The 23,801-nt window shown below is 50.2% G+C and overlaps 1 protein-coding gene and 1 long non-coding RNA gene across 9 annotated transcripts in view; one reads left to right on the forward strand and one right to left on the reverse strand.

The window, feature by feature from the left end:
* Positions 1-17: 17 nt before the first annotated feature.
* Positions 18-14,984, forward strand: LOC130683480 (uncharacterized). Its single transcript, XR_008997242.1, has 2 exons — positions 18-777; positions 14,380-14,984. It is a non-coding gene; the product is annotated as an uncharacterized LOC130683480 (long non-coding RNA).
* Positions 14,985-20,234: 5,250 nt separating this feature from the next.
* Positions 20,235-23,801, reverse strand: part of RAB11FIP4 (RAB11 family interacting protein 4) — a 117,374-nt gene continuing 113,807 nt past the window's right edge. For 7 of the 8 annotated variants that reach the window (XM_036906299.2, XM_036906300.2, XM_036906297.2 and 4 more), the window contains 2 exons: positions 23,495-23,575; positions 20,235-23,062 (listed from right to left, as the gene is read on the reverse strand). In XM_036906299.2, the coding sequence (XP_036762194.2) occupies positions 22,946-23,062; positions 23,495-23,575 (198 nt within the window). In that variant the 3' untranslated portion in view covers positions 20,235-22,945. The remainder of the gene's footprint in view (positions 23,063-23,494; positions 23,576-23,801) is intronic. The other variant, XM_036906298.2, reaches the window with a different exon arrangement.

Here is a 23,801-nt window from a genome sequence, read left to right on the forward strand (position 1 = left end):
GGTCCCGCCCCGGCCACCCACCCCTCCAGACCCGCCCACCGAGACCCGCTCTCGAAGCCCTTCGGAGCCGCTCAGTCCCACATCGGGGCCAAGGCCACGCACCGTATCCTGCTGGTGGCGGGACCCGAATCCACGGCGCGCGCGAGCCTGGCCCCACGCCGCCTCCGGCGTCCCCAGGAGCAGGGCACCCGCGGAGAGCCGGGGAAGAGGCAGGCTGGGGTTCGGAGGGGCGACGGGGGTGACCAGAGCCCAGACAGAGAAACAACCAAGACCCACGCCTGCTACGACGGGAGCGGAAGCGGACACCGCGGCCGCGTAGGAGCCAGGCGTCGGCGCGCCGCCGTGGGACCTCGGCCGGGTCATTTCTGTCGGTCCGCAGGTTACGCGGGCAGCGCCCAGAGCCCAGGCCGAGTCAACCAGGAGCCGCGGCGGCAAGAACAGGACTGGCCTCTGAGAAAGATTCAGGGAACTGGGAGGGACGGGGCCAGGCTGAAGGGGCCAGGGGAGGTCGCCCTCCCTCGCTGACTCCGCGGGAGCGGCAGTCTGTGAAAGCAAAATCTTCCCCGGGTTGCACCTGTCCCGCTTGCCCTTCAACTCCTGGCATGGTCCTTGTGCAAGAAACTCCCGGTAACAACCTGTTTAGACAAGCTGGTCTTGCCTAGGAGGAACCCGTGTGGGCGCACACGGAGATGCCCCCGGGATGTTCGTGGAGACAGTGCTAGTCGGAGTGAACTGGGGGCGACCTGCATCGAGGAATCTGTCCGTCCCGTGGAACAGGTCAGTATTAAAAGGAATGATCTAGATTCTAAGGAATGATTATCAGCATAGAAAGAGCGCAGAAGCGCATGTGATTTTAAAAAGCGAGATGTAGGACAATACATACCGTTTGTTAAAGAAAGTAGGTAAAAGAGAGGGAGACTGGCTGGAAATTGGGAACAAAAGGGACTTCTTAGGCAATGTTTTGCTCGTATTCGATGAAAAAAGCAAACATGGGGATATGAGTGATTATGATACTGTATACTTTTTGGTAGATCTTGTATTTTCTTTAAATTAAAAAGAAAAGGCGGGGTGGGGAATCAGGTCTCTCTTTGGCAGGCGGCCACAGTGTCTGTTTCGATTGGTGCGTGGGGAGGGGGTGGGGGAAGAGCCCTCCCCTCAGGGCAGAGTGTGGCCAACTGCCCGCCTCCCCCAGGGCCCAATCGTCCCCGCACCTGCGACAGGGGAGGCGGCACAGACCAGACCAGTCGCGCTACTGTCCACCTTGCCACCGCCGAGTCATTCTTGCTTATTTGTAGAACTTTTTAAAAAGTAGATTGTTGAAGATTGGAGGTAACCTAAGCTATTTTTCTGTGTGGTAAAAAAACGCAGAACATGAAATTGACCATCTTAACCATTTGTAAATGTAGTGTTAACTATATGCACATTGCTGTGCAACAGATCTTCAGAACTTTTTCATCTTGCAAAAGGAACTCCATAGCCACTGAACAGCAACTCCCCCTTCCTCCTCCCCCTCGCCCCTGGCAGCTACCGTTCTTTAAAAAAAAAAAAAAAAAAGTTTGACTACTCAGGGTACCTCACAGTGGGGAATCATACAGTATTTGTCTTTAGGTAACTGACTTATTTCAGTTAGCATGATGTCCTCAAGGTTCATTCATGTTGCCACACATAAGACAGGACTTTTTAAAGGCTCAAGATTCCATTGCGTGTTTATTCATATCTCCGTGGACATTTAGTTTACTTTCACCTCTTGGCAATTGTGAGTAATCCTGCAGTGAGCATGGGTGTGCAAATATCTTGAGATCTGTCTTCAGCTCTCTTGGCTATATACCCAGAAGTGGGATTGCTGGGTTGTATGGTAATTCTATTTTTAATTTTTTGAGGAACCTGTATTATTTTCCATAGTGGCTACACCATTTTACATTCATACTAACAGTGCACAGGATTTCAGTTTCCCCACATACATGCCCATATTCGTTTTTACAGAGTGGCCGTCCTAGTAGGAATAATGTAATGTCTTATTGCGGTTGGATTTGCATTTCCCTGATTGGTGATGTTTTGCATATTTTCAGATGCTTTTTGATCATTATCTCTTTATCTTTCCTGGAGAAATGTCTATTTGCTAGTTTTTTATTTGGTTATTTTTATTGAGTTGTAGGAGTTCTTTATATATCCTAGATATCAACCTTTTAGCAGATACATGGTTTGCAAATATTTTCTTTCATTTAATTTGATGAAATAAGGTATATATAACACACTGAAGAGAGTCAGACTCATTTTCACATTTGTGTATCTCATGGTGTCCTGATATTTCTTATGTCCTTAAAAGTGGATCATTTCATGATTGAACTGTACCACTCTGGGGCAGGATGTCAATAGTGGGGGAGGCTGTGCATGGGGTAGAGAGAAATAATATGGGAATTCTGCTTTCCATTCAGTTATGCTATGGACCTATAACTGCTTTTTTAAAAAAATAGTCTATTTTTAAAAACACCTTAAAAAAACCCACTAAAAAATAAAGTAGATAGTTCTGGTATCCTTTACTCTGATCCCCTGCTATGAGTCACAGCCGTCCCTGGACTGCAATGGAGTTGCTCATTGATGGGGACACTGTGGGTCTGTCCAGGTCCACTTCTTAGCTGGCAGGCCTAGGAGCCTGGTTTTGCCCTTCTTCCTAGAGTGAGCAGTTGTAATTGCATGATCTAATTTCTGTTTTCTAAACTTACGTGTATCACTTTTAATACAGAGCATTGGCAAAGATGCTCTGAAACTTGCCCAAAGGGTGAGAGCTGGTTCCAGAACACAAAGCTGCTAGTGGGCAAGAATCAGACCATACCCACCTCTGTGTAGTGTGGTAATAGAGCATCCAGTCATTCATTCCTTTAACCAGTCCTCACTGAGCACCTACTCCATGCCAGTCCCTGTTCCCCATGCCAGGGCTATAGCATGAACCAAGCAGTACAGATGCCTGCCCATAGGGAGCTTCCGTTCTTAACACGCAAAACATAGGATATTACTTGCTGATAAGTACTAGGGGGAAAATAAAGCAGGGAAGAAGGATACAAGGTTCTGGAGGTGGGAGGGACAGTGGAGATTTTAAGTAGAGAGGAGTGGTAGATTCAATGCAGTCACAAGTTCTTTGCTGCTTTTCCCATCCGGAGGTAGAGCCTTTTTCTCTCCCGTTTGGATATGGGCTGGCCATCCGACTCGCCTTGACCAATAGCATGTGGTGGAAATGTTGTGTGAATTCTGAAGCTTAGGTCTCAAGAGACCTTGCACCTTCTGCCTTCACTGCCTTAGAACCTTGTCCCGAGACCACTGTGTAAGGAAGACAGTCCAGCCATTGGAAGACAGGCCATGTCCCAGCCGAAAACCAGCGCCACCTGCCGGACACGTCAGACACGTCAGGCCCTCTGGGACCTTCCAGGCCAACTGACCCTTTAGCTGAATGTAGCTGTGTGAATGAGCCCAGGCCCACCCAGCAGAGGAACACCAGCCTACCCACAAATCATGAAAAATGTTCTTGTTTTAAGCCACTACATTTTGAGGGGGGATTTGTTACATAGCAGTAACATTTCATTGATATAGGAGGTTACATTCAACTAACTATTTGGTTCTAGGTGTGTGGGCTGGTAGTTATTTGCATGAAGCAGTTAAAACTTTTATGATGCTGGCTGAATGGGGCAGGGGCCATGCCCAGTGTCCCCTTTGCAGCTATTTACCCTCAGTTTCCTCATCCACAAAATGGGAGAGTTAGCTATTAGACACAGCCCTGCAGTAAGTAAATATTGAACAACCTTCATTTTTCATTGCTAAAGTTAGCAGGAGAATGACGTGCCACCTTGGCCCCTTTTCCTTGGGTACAGAAGCAACCTGACACTTTCCCCTTGGTCAAGTTTCACAGTCCCTCTGCCAGCATGAGAGCTCTAAATTAATAGGAGCAAAGGATCAATGCAACTGGAAACCTTTCTGGAGGGTATATGGCCAAGTTGGAAAATACATGCTTTTGTAGTGATGCATTTTTGCATCTATGGATGAAAATGGTCACAAGGTCAGGCCGAGTTCAAGGGGAGGGGAAATGAAGCCCATCCCTCAAAAGAGGAGTGGCCTGCCCATAGGGAGAGAACAAATCGATGGTGGCTGTTTTTGGAGACTGTCACACCTGTCATTCCCGGACTGTGTCTTTAAGTGTAGACACTGGTCGGTGCTGAGCCCTGGGGATCCTACAGAGGATGCAGAGAGATATGAAGTGGGCCCCCTTTGTCTCTACCACCCACCTCAAAATACAGACTGATTTTCAGTTCTCTCTAATGAGACAGTTTGGATCAGATCCTCTCCTGTCTCCTTCTAGCCCTGATGCTCTGGGGGTAGTTGCTGGACAGAGTAAGCTGGGAAAGCCAAATGGGGGCAGAGGGGGCCCTCTGGGCTAGAACACAGGGAATGAGGGGCTTACAGGCTCTGCTGGGCTTAGTGATGTCAAACAGGCTGCAGAAAGTGGGCTCAGAATTCAGTACCTTTGCACTCTTGGTTTGTGCCTTTCAGGAGATCCAGTGGTTTGGTTTTTCTTTAAACCCAGAGGCACTGATGTCATGGAGCCCAAATCAGAACCATATTAAAGTCAGAGCTTGGAGTGAGAGCCAAGGCCACACCAGGGATAGCAGGAGATTGAGGGGAACTTCCTGCAGCCCAACCCAGCCAGCTGCTTAGTTCCTGGAAGGACTGGCTTGACACTGGCTCTGGATTTCAAGGGCCCTTGAACCTACAACCTTGTGTGAGTGGTCTTGGAGCATCACTGACACCTCAGCCCACCTTGAGGTGCTGCACAGCCAGCCAGGCTGGCCCACAGTGGAATCCCCGTACTTCCTGGGCGTCTGCTCCTGCTTGTCAGTGCAGACAGGGCTAGGGCTGTTCCTCCTCTGGGCTCACGCTCCCACAGGGCCCCTGGCCATCCCCCCTTACATCACCTCTGCTCCCGGAGAGCTGACCCAGGTTTGGCATGTCCTGCATTCTTCCTGAAGCCTTCCCAGCCTGCAGTGTATTTGGGCTCCTGAAAGTCCCAAACCCATTCTGAGCAACACGCTCCTTGGGTTAGTCAATTGCATCTGCTCTGGGATGACCCTTCCCCTTACCAGCTGCCTGAGCATGAATCCTGAGTGGTTGTGGCTCATTAAGACACCTGTGCTGGCTCAGTTTCCCCATCTGTAAAATGGGGATAATACTACCACCCACCTCATGGGTGTGAGGATTAAATGACCAAATACAGGCCAAGCACTTAGAATACTGCGTGGCACACAGTAAGCCTTGAATAAAGGAAAGCTAACATGAATAGTCTCACCATTACCTCCTGTGGGCCAAACACTGCCTTAGGCACAGAGACTGGGGAGGAATGATGCCAAATCCCTCTTCTCCAGGGCTCTGTGATGAGCAGGCAGCCAGCCAGATGGGCTGCCCGAAGGGGAGCCTGCCTTGAGAGTGCCTTCTGCTGACCACGGGCCTCTGGACGGAGGGATAGTGCCCCCCCCGCCTGCTGCCCTGAGGGCCCTGGGTCTGAGAGGAGCTCCAGGAATAGCATTCTCCACTTTTGGGTGTAGCCTAGTCCTTCTCCAGGAATGGGATGGCTGCGATGGGCCCTCCAGCGAGGCTGTGAAATGCCTGGCTCTCTAGCAAGCAACTCTGGTGATTCCGACTCCTTATCTCAGCAGAAAAAGCAGGTCTTACCTCAGTCTCTCAGATGGCCTCTCAGGAACCTACCTGGGTCGCTGCCACTCTCTGAAACTCAGCTCCGTGCAGGCCACTCCCTGGCTGGAGATTCTCGGTGGTCGGGTGGTCACTGGCCTGCTCTCTGCAGAGCTTTTCTAAGTTCTCTTAAAGTCTTTGCACCTGCTCCTCCCTGCTCTCCTGTGTCCTGCCCAGTCTCCCTCACCTGGCCATCTCCTTCTCCTCCTTTGGGCCTCAGTTGAGATCTCCCCTGACGCCTCACAGCATTTCAGGTGTGATTATGCACCATCTCACCCATGACCCGATGCTGGAATCACGGGGCTTTGAAAAACCCCAGTGTCCACCTGTCTTGCCAATGGGTTTCAGCCCCAGACAAGTTTGCTATGGATTCAGTGTAACCAAAGAAATTGACAGCAAAACATTCTTTGGGTGAAAGGGTTTATTACCCGGCTTGCTCTCCCGGTTGTAGGTCAAACACTAGCATCTCTGCCTCCACCCAGAGCACTCTATATAGCGCCGAGCTTTCTATATAGCACAATAATAGCTTATTGCCTAAAGGTGTGGAAGCGGTAGCCTAGCAACAGGCCAGTTACATCATCAGGTTGTTTAAGTTCAATGAGAATCCTGGCCATAGGAACCCCAACTTCCCCACACTCCACCACTCCAGGATTCTCGCCTTACAATCTACGCGCTTTCAATCTTCCGCAATGGTCTCTGTCCACAACAGCAACAGAGGATAACAACAACTTAGAGATAATAACAAAAATTAAGATACAACAAGATTTTGATACAGGTAACAAAAATTATAATAATCCTCAAGCCAGAGGAAGTTCCCAATCCACAAAGACCTTAGCGGATAAGACACATGTTTGAATGGCACCAGCATAGGCAAATCTTGTCCATCACGTAGGATGCATGCAAGAGAGTGGTCCTGTGATAGAACTGTAGCAGGAAGGGGGTCCCTTCCAGGTCTAGTGTACCATACTTTTACTCCTTTCCCCATGGGCATTACTGAAGGGTCTATATACAGTGCTACTGGAGGTACATGCACTGGCCATAATGATAAAACAAAACTCCCGGCAAGATGCTCCTACCTTCTGGTCATTCAGGATATACTACTATGACCTTTGGAGGCCACTCTGCCATTATTCCAGAAATACACTGGAGGCCAGCTTCCAGGCCTTGTCCCCAAGGTGCCAGGAGAACCAGCCATTGTTGGTCCATGTGTTGAAAGGTCCAAGGCCATGTCCACTCAATGGAGTCTCCGGGGTTCAGTGCAGTTGGTGCTGGCAGCAAGATGTTATTCTGGTGGCCGAACCTCAGCTTCAGTGATTTTTCCTTGGTTTGTACTTGCAGTTTTATAGGGGAGGGAACCATATGTGTTAACATGTCTACGGGGCTCCGGGTTCCCTTTTGCGGTCTCTCATTCAAACACTGTAGCACAGTCATAAGCAGACTGACCATCCCCACAGACTATTGGTATCTGACTTTAGTCCGGATTTTAACAAGCCATTGTGCCTCTCTATCATGGCTTCTGCAGTAGGATGTATGGCACATGAAACTTCCATTTGATTCCCAGCTGTTGCACCCATTCTTGCAGTGTATGTCCAGTAAAATGGGTGCCCTGATTACTCTCAATTACCTGTGGTCGGCCATAGGTGGAAAAGAGACGCACCAGGCCTCTTTTGGTTGTCTGCTGATCTGCATAATGGGTAGGAAAAGCAACCAGAAGTCCAGTAGCTGTGTCCACACAAGTCATGGCATACCGATATCCTTCTGACACAGGTAGAGGCCCAATATAGTCTATCTGCCACCTGACGAGGGGTATAGGCCCCTTAGCTATTGTCCCATGTTGCTGTGGAACTCGTTTTTGGAGCACATGACACACTCCTGCCAGGCTCTACTAACTTCTTCAAAGGTCAAAGGCAAGCCCCACCAATGGGCTATAGCCCACATTGTCTTTTGCCCCACATGCAACAAACACTGATGTAACCATTGGGCTACATCAGAGGCAGGCTTCCCTTCTAACCAACATATCTGGGCCAATTTATCTGCTTCATCATTTCCTGGGGATGCCAGTGGTAAATGACCTGTCACATGGTATACTGTAATTATTTTGGTCTGACCACAGGCCCATAAGTCTTGCCACAATTATTGACCCCAAAGGGGTCAGTGACCAACCAGCCAGTTGGCATGGTACCATGTTGGTAGCCACAGGGTCAAGCCCCGATAGACAGCCCAGCTGTCAGTGCAGACAACTATAGGGGAGGGCTCCTGGCTGATCACAAGCCACATGGCCTGGAACTCTGCCCATTGGCTGCTCTTCCCCTGATCTTCCATCCATATTGTCTCAGTCTTAGGATGGAAAGCTATGGCCCTCCATTTTGGGGGCTGTCCACGGCTGGAGCCGTCTGTGTACCATGCATCTTCAGGTATAGGGGCTCTTCCATCCCGATAGCGACTCTCTGCTACTAATCGTTTAAAAGCACATTCTTCCTGCTTTTCACTAGTATATGTCACTGGCCCCAATAAGCCTTGGAGTTCTTCACTCAAGGGGCTACTAGAGAGGGCACTATGCTACTGTAGGTAAGCACCCCACTTGGCCAGTGTGGGCATTTGTGCCACACCACTCCTTGGCTTTTGGGTCCAGTCTCGTGCCCACCCCAAGATGGGATAGGTGGTTATTACCTTTATTGGGGCCATTCCACTGAAGGGTTCTGTAACCAGCAAGGCGTGATACATGGCAGCCAGTTGTTTTTCTATCAAAGTGTACATTACCTCTGCCCCTTTCCAGAGTTGTGACCAGAATCCAACAGGTTGGCAAGTTCGTTCAAGCCGCTGCCAGAGTCCCCAGCCATAACCTTCTTCAGTCACATGAACGTCCAGCTCACAGGGCCCTTGACGGGTCTATCACACTCAAGGCCTGCACGGCCTTGACTGCATGTTTTGCTGTAGTAAAGGCAGATGCATATGCCTCATCCCAGTCCCACCTGATGCCCTTTCATACCAACCAGTATAAGGGCTTCAGAATTTGTGCCAAATGCAGGATGAACACTCTCTAGTAGCCTAGAAGACCCAGAAACTCCTGTAGGAATGCTACAGCTGTAGGGGTAGGAAAGGACTAGAATTTATCTATAACTGCTTCTGGTATTACTTTGGTCTTACCTGACCAGATGCCTCCCAAGAATTTGACAGACAAACCAGGTCCCTGACCTTGGTACTGTTCACAGCCCAACCTTTCTCCTATAGATGTTGCAGCAGTCTAGGTGCTGCACCTTCTAGATCTGAGAGAATCAGACGTGAGCATGACATCATCAATATAATGGTGTAGCCGCACCGTTGGTGGTTTCTCCCATGTAACCAAGTCCTGGGCTACAAGTCCATAACAGGTGGTGGGGCTGTGGAGGTATCCCTGTGGGAGGACAGTGAAAGTCCATTGCTGTCCTTCCCAAGTGAAGGCAAACCGTTCCTGGCTTCCCTGCTCAATGTCAATGGAAAAGAAGGCATTAGCAAGATCTACCACATAATGGTATGCTCCTAGTTCATGGCTGAGGGTATCCATAAAGCCTGCAATAGAGGGGACAGCAGCATGCATAGGGGCTATGACTTTATTCAGTTCTCTATAATCCACAGTCATACGCCAGGAGCCATCTGGCTTTTTTACAGGCCACACTGGGGAATTGAAAAGACTATGGGTGGGCTATGTAATACCCACGTTTTCCAGCTCCTGGAGAGTTTCTCCAATCTCTTTATGCCCTTCAGGCAGTTTGTATTGTTTGGTATTAGTCACCCACCGAGGCACAGGCAAAGCTATGGGCGGGTGCCTAGCATGTCCCCTCAGACGTGCCTTCACAACACGTACTCTTAGTCTGAACTCACCTGCAGTGGTCTGCAGCCATAGACCCTGCAGGAGATCAATCCCAAAATATACTCAGGGATAGGAGATATATACACAGTATACTCTTTTGGGGGTACATGCCCTATTCCCAAAGGGATTTGGGCTTGTTTCACTCTGATAGCCTTTCCCCCATATCCATCTATGATAGTGGGGGTCCCAGGGAACCGCTCAGAGTTACCATGAATCAGTGAATATTCAGCCCCTGTGTTCACCAGAGCCAGTTCACTGGGGACCAATGGATAGCTATTTCAACATGTGACCTCTGGCTCCCCCCGGGTCCCTCAGGGCAGATACCTCGACCTTCCCCTCAGTCAAACCGTGTTCCCCAATAATTTTCCTGTGTGGGCTCAAGTGAGGTTGGCTTGCTCTCCAGCAGAAAGTCTTGCAAACACACAGGCCAGACTTGTGGCTCTGTCTCTGACCTCTGCCTCTTTGGTCTTAATGGCTGGAACTCCTGCTCTGATTTCAGTTGTTGGCATGGCTCCAGTAAGATCCTATTTGACTTCCCATCTAATTTCCTTCCATCTGCTCCTGCCCGTATTAAATCAACCCACATTGGGTCCTCATAACCTTCATGGGGCCCTTTAAATTCTTCTTGTGAGTAGCAGACCTTCTTTCTTTCTGGATTCTCATTGCTTCAGCCTCTCCTAAGTCTGCTACTGTATGTGTCACCTCGCTTATGGGCTGCCCTAAGTGAGGGGAAAGAATGGCCACTAGAGACCCAAAGAGGGATGTGGGAGCCATTTGAAGTACAATATCCCAGTAGTGAAAATCTCTTCATCTGGGCCATAAGCCTCTAGACTATAGATGGCATTTCTTATGCCTCATAACACCTGTTGGAGCTCAGCATATGTCTGCCATCTAACAGGAAAGGATGGTAGATCACCCAGATTGGGCCACACAGCACGAAGTGCAGCCATACCGAGGAGGGAGTGACTCCCTGGGGTCTGATGTGCATTTTGTAATCGCTGCCTCAAGGCGGGCTGCACTGTCAGAGAAGCCAGCTTTCCCATCTCTGATCCCGATGAACAATTACATCCACCCCTATGTCCCACAGACACAGAAGCTAAACTGATATTGACTCTGAGGGCTTCTGCGTAAACCAGGAGCCCAAATCCACCAGCTCAGCCTGAGTATAGGGGCGGACCATAGAGTGCTCCACGACCTGGGGAGGGGGCTGCTCCTCTCCTTGGGGAAGTTTCAGCTGCTGGGTTATTTTCTTTACGATCGCTGGGCATGCTTTCAATACAGGAGGGGTCAGTGCCACCGGCACCACCCCTTTATCCTACCCCAGTGCCTCCATTTTAAGGGCTGATGGCACCTTTCTCTCCCCTCCCCCGAGTGCCTCCTCTGCTACAACCTTTACCTTTTCTACTGTGCCTCGCAGTAATGCCAGCTCAGCTTTCAGCAGCTCTCTTACCTTCCCTCAATACTTCACGGCTGGTGTTCTCGTGCCACCTCCGCCTGTGCTTCCCTCAGGAGTTCGTCTTTTTCCTTGATGGCCTCTTCCTCCTTCAGAGTACCTGGCAGTGCTGCCATCTAATTCTGTAAGGAATCTTTTACCTCTTCAATGGCACCTCGCTGCTGGTGTTCTCATGCTGCCTCCTCTCGCATCAATGCCATTTCCTTCTTCAGGGAATCCACAGAAGTCTGCAGCTTGTGTTCTTGTGCCGCCATTTCTTGGGTCTTTTTCAGGAGCATGTCCTTCTCTTCTGTAGACTTCTTTAATACTGTGAGAGGCAGCCAACCCGCAGTCCCCACTGCCTCACAGGCACTCTGTCTCTCAAAAGACCTACTTACTATACCAAGGGCTATCCCTACTACCTCCGCTTGCCTCCAGTCCTGGGGTGGGGCCCAGTCCTCTAGGAGGCAAGCCACCTCAGACCACATACCCACTGGGGGATGATCCACTGTCTCCCCATTCACAGGGGCAGCTGGCTGAAGCACCCCTCCCATAAGGGCAGCCTTTTTCCTTGGTCAACAATGAACCCTGCTGACTTCACCAATTGTCTTGCCAATGGGTTTCAGCCCCCAGGCAAGTTCGCTATGGATTCAATGTGACCGAAGAAATTGACAGCAAAACGTTCTTTGGGGTGAAGGGGTTTATTTCCCAGCTTGTTCTCCCTGTAGTAGGTTGAGCACTACCGTCTCTGCCTCCGCCCAGAGCACTGGGCCGAGCTCTCTATATAGTGTAATAAAAGCTTATTGCCTAAAGGTGTGGAAGCGGTAGCCTAGCAACAGGCCAGTTACACCAGCAGGTGGTTGAAGTTCAGTGAGGATCCTGGCCATAGGAACCCCAACTTCCCCACCCCACCCCACCTACCCTTATCTCCTGAATCCAAATCCCTATCAGTGTGGTTGAAAACTCCCCCAGGTAAATCGAATATGCAGCCAGGATGGAGAACCTCTCATTTTAGCATTCTGGCAGGCACCCTGTGCCATGAGGGTGGGGTGCTGGGTTGTTCTGCAGTCATGGGCCCAGCACCTAGCCCTACACCAGGCCTCTATTAGGCACTGATGAAACATTTGCTTAATGGATGAATTCAACCCACCCTTAGCTCCTGGGCCTCTGCACTGCTTCACCAGTCCCACCTCCCAGCCACAGTACCCTGAAGGGCTAGGCTTTCTACAGAACCTGAGGCTTTCCTAGAGCTTGCAACCCTTCAGGGCTCCCTCAGGAAAGCTGTCCCTAATCCCCAACTGGCCTCAACCCCTTGCCCTCAGCTCCAACAGCCCCCGGGACCTTTCCTTCCACGCCACTCATTAGCCAGGAGTCAGCTCTCCCTCCCCCAGGACAGAAGCCTCTGCTGTCTTTTCTGTAACAACCCCCAGTACCTGGCACAGGGCTGAGCACACACAGTGGTCTCAGTAGAGTAAGTTGTTTGGTTGAGTGATTTTGTGTCTTGACATTTTTTTTCTCTTTTTTTTTTTTTTTTTTTGTGAGGTTATTTTTATTTAACAGACCCAAACTGTAGTAAATCATTGCATGAATGTGCACTTTTGGTGGTTTGAACTACAAATTGAAGTCAACAATAATATTTTCACCTTTTCTTTATGAATAGAAACTTCAAACATAAAATAAACATTTCAAATTGCTTTTTCTCTCAACATGCAGGAGGAGAAACAATTTTCTGAAGTTAATAACATTTCTGCAAAGGCTGTGGGGAAATCATGCAAAGCTAAACTGCATAACACAGAAAACTGCTAAACAAAAACTTTTTGGAACTTCTATTATATTTTTTTTCATTATTATTCTGTGAGATTTAAAGTACCTTAAAAGAGAACCATATTTTAGAGTCTGGATGTCTTATATGTCTTAGAAAAGGAGATGTCTAAACCATTCACTCTTACATCAATTGCATTCGTGAAGGCATGTCCTGACATTTTTGACCCATTCAGATGACTTTGGCTTGGGCCCAGGTGACTCTAAAGAGCCCTAAATTCGAGGGCTCACTTAGCTGATGAGATCCGCAGTGAAACACCTTGGCAGGAACTGTGACCTCTAGGGAGCGTAGGGACGATGTAAAATAAAAGTAAGGACAGGTCAGGAGCCCTCCTCCAGGACTGGTGAGTGGGGACTGCTCCTGTGCAGAGGGCATCGCCTGCACACACAGCAATGCCTGCTCCCACCTCTCTCCAGAATAGTAAGCTGACTTAATTGTGTCCCCCAAAAAGACATGTTGACATTCTAAGCCTGCATACTTGCAGTCCTATTTGGAAATAGAGTGTTTGCAGGTAGAGTCATGGAGAGGTCATAATGGATGAGGATGGGTGTGATATATGAACCATAAGAAATACATATTTGTTCATTCACATGACCAAATACATATATTTCCCAGGTATATTTGTTCTTCATCCACAATTCCTGAGAACACTGCAGTCTTAAAGGTGAAGTGGGTGTTTTGTCATGTTAATAGAAGACTTTTGGGCCCCCACCCAAGGGTGGGGGGCTGGAGGCTGAATCAGCCAATGGACAATACTTTAGTCAGTCATGACTATGCAATGAAGCCCTCATAAAACCCGAGGAGAGCTTACCTCTGCCTGCTCTCTCTGCACTCTGCTCTACGTTCTCTGTAGGGTTGGATCCTGCTCCTCAGTTGGGGAGAGCTTCTATGCTTGGGAAACCAGGATGCCTCCACATGCCACCGGGCCAGGCCCCAAGCTCCACAGGGACAGAAGCTCCTTTAGTTGGGACCTTGCCCTGTGTCTCTCTTCATCTGAGTGTTAACCTGTATCCTTTATGTATCTTTTATTAAAACTGGTAAACCGTACAGTTCTCCTGAGTTCTGTGAGCCACTCCAGCAAATTAATTGAACCTAAGGGGGAGGTCGTGGGAACCTCCACTCTGTAGCCGGTAGGTCAGAAGCACAGGGAACTGCCTGGGACTTATGACTGGAGTCTGGAGTTGGGGCTGGAGGGCAATCTTGTAGGATGGAGCCCTTAACTGGGAATTTGGTGCTGTCTCTGGGCAGATAGCATCAGAACTGAGTTGAGTTCTCCAACACCTTGCTGTTTGAGAATTGCTTGGTTAAATATGTGTGGGAAGCCCCCCTCCCACATATTTACACACATTGGAATTGGATCTGGGTACCCAAATGAAGTTATAGTGTTACTGCTGTGTATAATATTGTTACTGTTACACATATGTCTTGAAAATGGGTTTCAGCCCTGGGCAAGTTCACTATGGATTCAGTGAGATCAAAGAATGACAATGGAACATTCTTTGGGTGAAAGGGTTAAACCCAACTTTATTCCCATGGTGGCAGGTCAATCACTAGAATCCGGTCCACTCAAGAGCGAGTCTGCATGCAGCAAGCCGGTCTCCGCCTCTGGGCCTCTCTGCCCGCCAGCCGTCTCAGTCTCTGTCCTCAGCACTGCCACCACTCCACTCTCGTCTCTGCTCTCCTGCAGCCTTGCAGCCAAGCCACTGAGTCACCCAGAGCACTGGGTGGAGCTCTTTATATAGAGTCAATAATAACGTATTGCCCACACGTGTGTAGTGAACTAGCTGACCAGGGCCAGGTGAGAATCCTGGCCATGGGAACCTTCTCTTTATCCACAACATACACGTAGGGAAGAAATACACCATTACATTAGGTGTCAGAGGTATGACAGTGGGCCCTGGTCCAATGTCTGGTGCCCTTACAAGAGCAAAATTTGGACACAGAGGGAAGACTTCCATGTGAAGACGAAGGCAAAGACATGCAGCCGCAGGCCAAACATCACCAGGACTGCTGGCAACGACAGAAGCCGGGAGAGAGGCCCGGGGCAGACCTTGGAGCCTCCGTTAGGAGCCAACCTTGCTGACACCTAGGATTTGGACTGCTGGCCTCCAGAACTGTGAGAGAATAAATTTGTTTTAAGCCACCCAGACTGTGGTACTTTTTTAAATTTTATTTCATTTTTTTTACTTTTTCTCTTTTTTATTTTTTTATTTTATTTTATTTTTTTTTGAGAGGGCATCTCTCATATTTATTGATCAAATGGTTGTTAAAAAACAATAAAATTCTGTATAGGGGACTCAACGCACAATCATTAATCCACCCCAAGCCTAATTCTCAATAGTCTCCAATCTTCTGAAGCATAACAAACAAGTTCTTACATGGTGAACAGTGCAAGGGCAGTCATCACAGAAACTTTCGGTTTTGATCATGCATCATGAACTATAAACAATCAGGTCAAATATGATTATTCGTTTGATTTTTATACTTGATTTATATGTGAATCCCAAATTTCTCCCTTATTATTATTATTATTATTATTATTTTAAATAAAATGCTGAAGTGGTAGGTAGATGCAAGATAAAGGTAGAAAACATAGTTTAGTGCTGTAAGAGGGCAAATGTAGATGATCAGGTGTGTGCCCGTAGACTATGTGTTAATCCAAGCTAGACAAGGGCAACAAAACATCCACAGATGCAGAAGATTTCTCTCAAAACGGGGGGGTGAGGTTCTAAGCCTCACCTCTGTTGATCCCCAATTTCTCACCTGATGGCCCCTCTACGACTGTGCCTGTCTTAGGTTGTTCCTCCCTTGAGGAATCTTACCCATCTCTGGCTAACCCAGACTGTGGTACTTTTTAATGCTGCCCCCTCCCCCAAAAAAACTAATACAATAGAGGAGACACACTGATAAGGTCTCTTTTTAGGGAAGATAAGTCTTGCCTCCCAAATCTAGATTCTGATTCTGCAAGCACCTTCCACACCCCGATCTGCTGCCTTGGCAGCTGTGGCTTGGTCACTCTTCATTATAATTCCTGGGGTAGAAACTGTTACTTCCCTTGCTTTACAGACGAGGCAACTGAAACTCAGAGAAATGAGTAGCTTGCTTGGTTACACAGCTGGGCAGTCATGGAGTGGGGGTACAAAACCCCAGCCTCTGGTTTTAAGTCCAGGAATCTTTCTGTAAACAGAGTCAGTGCTTGGAACATGCCTGATGGCTTGATTATTGTGAAACATCAGCAAGTCTGAAGTTTATTACTGGAGTTCTTCAGCGATACCTCTGTCCCCACTCCAGTTCCCAGCCCATCATTGCTGTCTCCTCCACTTCCTGGACTATGCGCTGAGTTCACCTCCGTATCTTGTCATTTGGTTATTCAGGGCTCCAGATTTCTTCACACTCCCCAGGCAGGGTGCAAGGGGGCTGCAGTTCCTGGAAAGGCAGGAGTCACTTCTGGGTGGCTGGGGTGGGGAAGGCAGGACCAGTCTCAAAGTAGTGGCAAACTAGAGGGAACCTGTTTCTGAAACGGGTGCAAACCAAGCGCTCAGGAATTGGAGACACCTGAATGGCAGCAGAGGGGCCCTGCAAAGGGTTGGGAATAGGTTTGCCAAATAAAAGGCCAGACAACTTTGAACAAGTTAAGTTCAGATACGCAATGAATGAATTTTTAGAATTGCATGGGACATGTTTAAACTAAAAAATTATCTGAAATTCAAATGTAATGGGATATCCTGTATTTTTTTGACAACCATCTAGGAGGATGGAGGGAAGCAAGGTCCAGACGTCATGTAACTCCCAGAGCTGGAAGATGCCTTCCCTGTGAGCCCAGGAGTCTGAGTAAATTCAGTGAGTGGGGCATCATCCGCCTGCCCTGGCGGACCCGTGGCACATGGGCCTGAGTGGGGAGATGGATGGGCCTGGTCCTGCCTGTCCTGAGGGTCTGAGCCAACAGGGGGGAGCACCCATCTCCAGATGCTGGGCCTGGGTGACCTGTGAACTGCTTCAACACCTGAAATCCCATAAGAGGATGAGGAAGGCGCAGGCAAGAATGCAGAAATATGGAGGCTTGAGCCACCTAACTTGGAGCCACCTTGATATTCTAGGGCTCGGCAGGACCAGTGCTGGCAGGTGGGTCTGGAACCAGGCTTGAGTGGATAACCTGGAGGAAGATGGCACCGGGACCCCATGAGTGGCCAGAACAAGCGGAGACCCTGGAGAAGCCTTTGATGAGAAAGGGAACGTGGTTGTGGCAAGGAAAGGTTTTGCCCATCAGCCCCTTGGGACTGGAATGGTGGTGTCCCAGGGCTTCACGTCTCTCCACGGGACCCTGCTGCCCCCTGCCCCTGGAGGAAAGCAGCAGCTGTCCCCGTGTGCCGGTGGGGCCTGCGTTCCTGAGGGAGGCCGGAACAAGGCCTCACCTCTTCCACCCTCCCCAGCCACAGAAATGCACCATCACATCAGGCAAGAAGAGCAAACTGTTTATTTACACCTTGGTCTGTACACTAGAGTTCCCGAAAGAGCCTGCTCTTGAGAGCCTGCCACTTTTGGCCAGGAGGAGGCTGGAGGCAGAGCTCGGGACTCTGGCACACAACCTTGGGGCCTCACCCCACTCTCCCCACCCTGGGGCCTGTGGTAAAGGTCACCCCAGCCCCAAAGCTAAGCCTGCTTCCAGATGGGGCTCCTGAGGCAAAAGACTCGCATGGAATCCCACGGAGAGTCAAAGCCATGGAACAAAGCCTTGGGCATGAGGCCACACGTGTAGCCTCTTCCACCTGGGCTCCAGGTGGCCCAGTCATGAAAGGGCTGGGACGAGGGGAGCCAGTCAGCTGTGAGAGAGTCCTCAGCAATGCACGGTTTGATGGCTGTCCTGACATCAGTTGGGCATTTAATGGCACCCGGGTCTGAGCACCTTCAGCAGATGAGGAAGACTCGGCAGGTGTGAGTGGTGGGCAGGGGCAGCTGCAAGAAGCCTCTTCCTTCTGCCCACTTGGAGTCCGAAGCTGTTCTGGACATCAGGTGGCGATGGCCCTGAACCCAGGCCCAGTGTCAAGTACTGGGGGCCACACAGATGGCGCTTCCTCCGGAGGCTGGGAGTGCATCCTCCGCGGGGCCCACAGAGCTGCTGTACACCACAGCATCCCTGTGGGGCCCACGCCCTAGGCTAGAAGGGTGCACTCTGCTTTCTGTAAATATTGATGCCCATACAGGAAGGGGTTTGTGGGAGAAGCTGCTTTACACATTGTCACCCTTTTCTGCTGTGCAAGGCTTCTTAACTAGCTGTAGGTAGGCTGGATGGGGGGCTAAGTGGGTCCAAGCCGCCCAGGCTTAAGACCATAATGACAAAATTCTGTACACAGTCTGCACGACTGAGTGAACAGAGGGGAAGCAGAGCTTGACCCTTGTCGGTAAGAGTGCAGAGACCTGGCCTGGGAACAGACCTGATGTGGTGCAGGCACGCGGACACAAAGTGGATACTATGTACACATGTACAGGGCTCTGAAAGCGCCAGGGTAAACGGAACTGTAGAAAAGGGGGCAGTCGTAACATGGGGAATCCTGTACAGTGGTGACAGAGAAAAAGGCACAAGGACAACGACCCCAAACCATGCAGACAAAACAGCCTGTGTCACACAGCAAAGCAGAGGGTCCAGGCAGGAGGCATGGTCTGGCAGGGAAAACAGCACTTAGATCCTAAAGGAGGGGCCTGGACACCATCCCTAGTCACCCCCCTGCTGGCGGCTTGGGGCAGACACCCGCATTACCATCACAATGGAAAGAGGAGGAGCCTACGAGCTTGGAGCACCAACCTCCGGTCATCCAGCCACGCTTCGCCAGGGTCTACGCTTTTCAAACCAAACCTATCAGGAAAGCAGCCCAGTTCCCCAGGCAGGCAGCAGAGGGGTGGGGCCAAAGGGCCTGAACCATCCTGCCACACCCAGCCGCACCTGTTCGCTGCCCTCTCCTGGTGCTCAGAGCAGGGCGCATGGGCCTGGAGGTCCCCAAGGTGAGCGCAGGGAAGGGAGGTGCTGGAAGCCAGCTGGGAGGGGGTGGCCCCTTCTAGCCTGCCCCTCCACAGGCACGCCTGTCTCACCAGCCTGAGGCACTGCCCTAGAGGGGCGGGCCCAGTCCCAGAGGGGGAAAGGCTGGGAAGGGTGCCAGCACTGAAGCCCTGAATGGCCCCTCCTCAATCTAAAACCCACCTTAGCCCTCTGAGAATCACTGCAGATCTGCCAGGTGAGCAAAGTCATTACTTGGCATGGTGACCATCCAATGACATCTAAAGTTAGCTTTTAGGTTTAAATTTGCTAGTCTGTTAAACACACATACAGAGCCCCAAAAGGGCTGAATTTCTCCCTGATCCACCAGGCCCCACTGGCCCCTGTAGGCCTTTGCTGGTTATTAAGTCCCTCACGGGAACAGAAGAGCCCACACTGTCCTCCTGCCCACCAGGACCTGGCCAGCCCAGGAGCTCCCAGCAAGTGTGGGCTGGGACGCTGGCTTGGCCACTGATGGGAGGAGCTGCGTGACCCTCCACCACCCAGCCTGACCACGTACCAGAGGCAAAAAAACCCCACCAAGCCAGTGTCCCCTCCTGCTCGGCGGCTGGGAGGTTACTGCTGTTTCTGAGGCTGCTTTCGGGGGGACAGCCCGGCTTGTCAGCCCCACCCCCATCCATATTCTGTTCTACTCCCACTCCAGAACGAGGGGATACATCCCAACACGGGCCGCCTACCGACTCCATGGGCACCAAGCAAAGACCTGCCCCTCAGGGCTGCCAACCTCAGGCCAGTGATGGCAGCTGGATCCACCAGCTCCGAAAGGCAACCGGCACCCCGTCCTGGGGCCACAGGATCTGCTAACTTCTCACCATCCACCGTCAGAACAGGAGAAGCCTCCCACTCCATTATCCAGCCCCTGGGTTAACAAACCCAGCAGCCGTTTCCGCCTGTTTTCTCCGCCTCTGGCCAGCAACCTTCTAGGACAGGGTCTCCACCTCAGGCTGAACACTAGCATCACCTGGGGAGCTCTAAAACATCTAGATGCCTGAGTTACACTAATTAAAGCTGAATCTCTGGGGGCTCAGCCCTGTCAGCAGAACTTTTTAAAAAATCTCCCCAGGTGATTTTCCAAAGCTCAGCACCACCGTTTCAGGTCCCAATGCTTCGGGACGTTCTTGAGCTTTGTGTTTTTAACAGGTCAGAAACAAGGTAAAGCTATTTTCCTCTGATAGTTCTCAAAGAATCTTCACATTTAAAATAACTTGTTTAGCTCTGGCCAATTCAAAAGTAAAAAAAAAAAAATTTTTTTTGTTTTTTACTAAGAAACTTTCCCATACCTGTTAACAGAACAAGACCAAGCTAAACTAGAAGGTGCTTCATTTTCTATTAGATACTGTATAAAAAAAAAAAATCACTTGCTGGTTCAGACAATTCCTTTTGCTTTCCAGCTGAACATGACGATAGCCAAGTCTCATGTAAAATGTGAGTCTGAAACCTCTTCCCTAGGCCCTCGAAACTCCTCAAAACTCCAAATTACTGTTAAGCCCTCCTTGGTAGAGTTGACAGACTTAGCAAAGAAAAAAAAAAAAAAACCCACACAGGATACCCAGTGAAATCACAATCACCTGGGAAGTTCTTGCACCATCCCCGAGCCTGGCCGCACGCCACACCAGTGAAATCAGAACCTCTGGGATGGTGGCCCAGTTACCAGAATTTAAAAAATTTCTCCATTTTAAACATGTCCCAAGGATTGCATGGAACTACTTCTAAGAATTACTTGTTTACCTGGAATTCAAATTGAACAAGGCGCCCTATATGCTATCTACAGCCCCACTACTGAGAGAAAGGGGGCAGAAGCAACCAGAAAACAGACGGAGGCGGCAGAAAACACAGGAAGCGAACAGGGCAGGGCGGCTCCCCGTGCCTAGATCCCAGGGGAGCTGGAACCTGCCCAGGGGTTGTGGGGCTGGGGCCCCTGGGGCATGTGCCCCCTCAGGCTAGCTTTCAAGCGACAGAAGAGCATTTGAAAAAGCTCCATGATCTTAAAAAGCCAATTTGACAAGAATAGGTTTTATAAGATGTATTTTCTGGGTGGAGAAAGGTTGGATTTAACTTGAAGCATGTGTTATAGGGAATTCAGGCTCATCCCGGAGACCCCACACACTGCACCAGGTCCCCCGGGGTCTTTCGTCCTGGGTGCTGCCTTGAGACGTCCGTTCCGTGGCCAGGAACCCTGATCTGGCCGGCCTCTGTGCAAGGCCTTCTGATGCAAAACCCAGTCCAAAGCCATGTCACGATTGGCCGACTTCCTTCCCTTTATGTCCATTCCTCCGTACCAGCAAACTCCCAAGAGCCCCACTCCTCAGGCCTTCTCTCCACTGCTGTGCCTTCTCAGACCTTCAGGGGGGCCCACAGAGACCGGTGTCCTAAGGGACCGGCAGTGACCCTCTGCCCTAGTCTTCCTGGTGTGGGTGGCCTCATAGCCCTGGATCAGAGCAAGTGCAGCCCCACACAAATACCGCACATATGCTTAAAAAGAAATCATGAAACCCAGCAAAAGCGAAAGTTGCCTGGAACAAAATGAAGATTGGTTCTGGCCACAGCCCTGCCTTTGCGAGCAGGGAACACAGCCAGGTCCAGATCCCCTCTCCACCTCCACTGCGCTCCCTTCTCTGCCTACACCCCTCCAAGACTATCCCAGCATGCCCCAACTTTCCTTTTCACACTAGATGTGCTGAAGAAAACTGTAGGGGAGAAGACCACATGTGCTTATATATATTTATAAAGAAACAAGTCACATGCCACATGAAATTAAGACAAACTGGAAAATTCAAAGGAAAGTGCCATATCTATTCCCAGCTGCCTAGAACAAAAGATCACATTAAAAATGCAGAGTGTGAATTTCCACCATGAGCCACAAGGATGGAAGACTAAGGTTTCCTACAACTTCCTCAGCTGTGTCTCCCTCCGGTACAGCACTTGTTCCCCGGGCGGAGAACCGATATAGGTGCGATTCTGAAAGCTGAATGCAGGGGCCTCACCACCCAGCTGAGCCGAGCCCAGCCCAACCCAGAACTCCGATTCTGGAAATCCAGACCCAAGGCCTGCCATCACCAGGCTGCGGAGAGCAGGGACTCGTAAGCAAGGTACCCTCCCAGCCAGGGAAGCCAAGGAGATGGTCCATCGGTGCTTCTCTTAAAATGCAGACACGCAGCAGAAAAGCCGACAGCGTGCTCCTCCCCAACAGTCAGGTCTTTTGTTCCCCAGTGCCAACACATGCCTTAGGCACCCCTGTCTCCCAGACTCCTTCTCCTTCCTTTTAATCCCTTTGTTTTATACCTAAGTGGATGCTGCTTATTTTTCACTGTCTTAAAAACAAAACAAAATCAGAAAGGGAGAGGTAGGTAAGCAGGGATGGGGAAATGTACGGACTACTCCAGAAATACCAAGAACTCTCAGAATGAAGGTTGCCAGTGCCGGGTCCTCTGCAGCCAAGGGCCTTTGGACACACTGTGCATGAGCATTAGAGGGCACTGCCAGCCAGTGAGGGGGTTCCCTGGGGACTGGCCTCACACTCCCCCCACCCAGATGCCTCTTCCTCTTCTCTGAGCTCATGCACCTGGACTGGAAGGGGGCCAAAGAGGTTGGTGAGGATATAGCTGTTAGGCACTCAAACTCCTGGAGAAAGCATCATTTTGCTCCCATTCCTAGGGGGATCAGAGGCCTGTCTTACTATGGTACCTCTAAGTTCTTATCCCCAGAGGTAGAATCATTGTCTCCAGTATCTGAAACACAAGCTTCCAGTTCTTATTATTACAGTAACTCCTGATAGCAGACCTTGCCCCCTACCATCTATAGCACCCTCTGCCCCTTGCAAAGGGACAACAATGTGCATGGATAGCCAACTGCAGATGTCACTTATGGCCATGACCCCACGCTCACACCTCGCTGTGTGCACGGCTGCCACATACACATCAGCACACATTAAATGGTGGCTAAAAATACATTTACAGTGTGCATGTGAGGCCCAGCCCAGGGCGCATCCTCAGGCAGGATCTGCCCCTTGGTCCTGGGGTTGGGGGTTCCTGAGGCTGCTCTGCAGCCAGCCCCCTTGTCTTAGTGTTTGATCTCGAGGATGGAGGGGTTGTGGTCCAGGATGGCAAGGATAATCTTGTCCATGTACTGCCTCAGCCGGAAGTTGATCTCCTCCTGCTCCTTTAGGGCTTCCATGAGCTGAAAGGAATGCAAGACACATCAGGGACAGGGCCGGGCTCAGGGTGTGAACAGAGCCCAGAATCCTGGGCTTGCATTAAGCCAGTACCTGATGACAGAGGGGCTCAGGAGGCCCTGGACAAGGTGGGCCCAAGATCAACCTTAGCATTCAGATGCCAGGAAACGAGGCTAAGGAATGGCTCAGCTCGTACCCAAGGAGTTTGAACTGTGCAGATGCCCAGGACCCATCCCCAGAGATTCTGATTGGTCTGTGGAGGGCCCAGGTGTGGGTAATCTTTAGTAAAGGCTGAGAGTACTGGCCAGAGGCATTTACAATTAAGACTATCATCCCAAATCCTAGGGCCTTAAGACTGATAGGGCTGCCAGCTGTTTCCTCTGCCTGCAATGGCCCCCTCACCACCCCTCGCTCTGCCCCTGCCCCCTCAAGGTCACCTCCTGATGGATCCTTTGGGATGTCACTGAAGTGCTGCCTCTGCCCAGGCTGGAGGTGGTGCCGAGCTCACCAGGCAGCCCCTGGAGGCCAGAGGTCAGCTTTTAGTTCTGGGTCCAAGGGCAGGGTAAGGGGTTCAGTGACTCTGTCTTATGATTTGTGTTAAAATGTAACCAGGGTGTTTTGGAGGTCTGATCTTTTAAAACCACAGCCTAGTGGGATAAAAAGAGTGGGCTTTGGTGCTAGAGACCCAATCTCTCTCCCTCCACAAGTTGGGTGATCTTTGTCCTGGTCTCCCAATCTGTAACA

This window comes from Manis pentadactyla, chromosome 4 (assembly GCF_030020395.1).
Source record: "Manis pentadactyla isolate mManPen7 chromosome 4, mManPen7.hap1, whole genome shotgun sequence".
Taxonomy (NCBI): Eukaryota; Metazoa; Chordata; class Mammalia; order Pholidota; family Manidae; genus Manis; species Manis pentadactyla.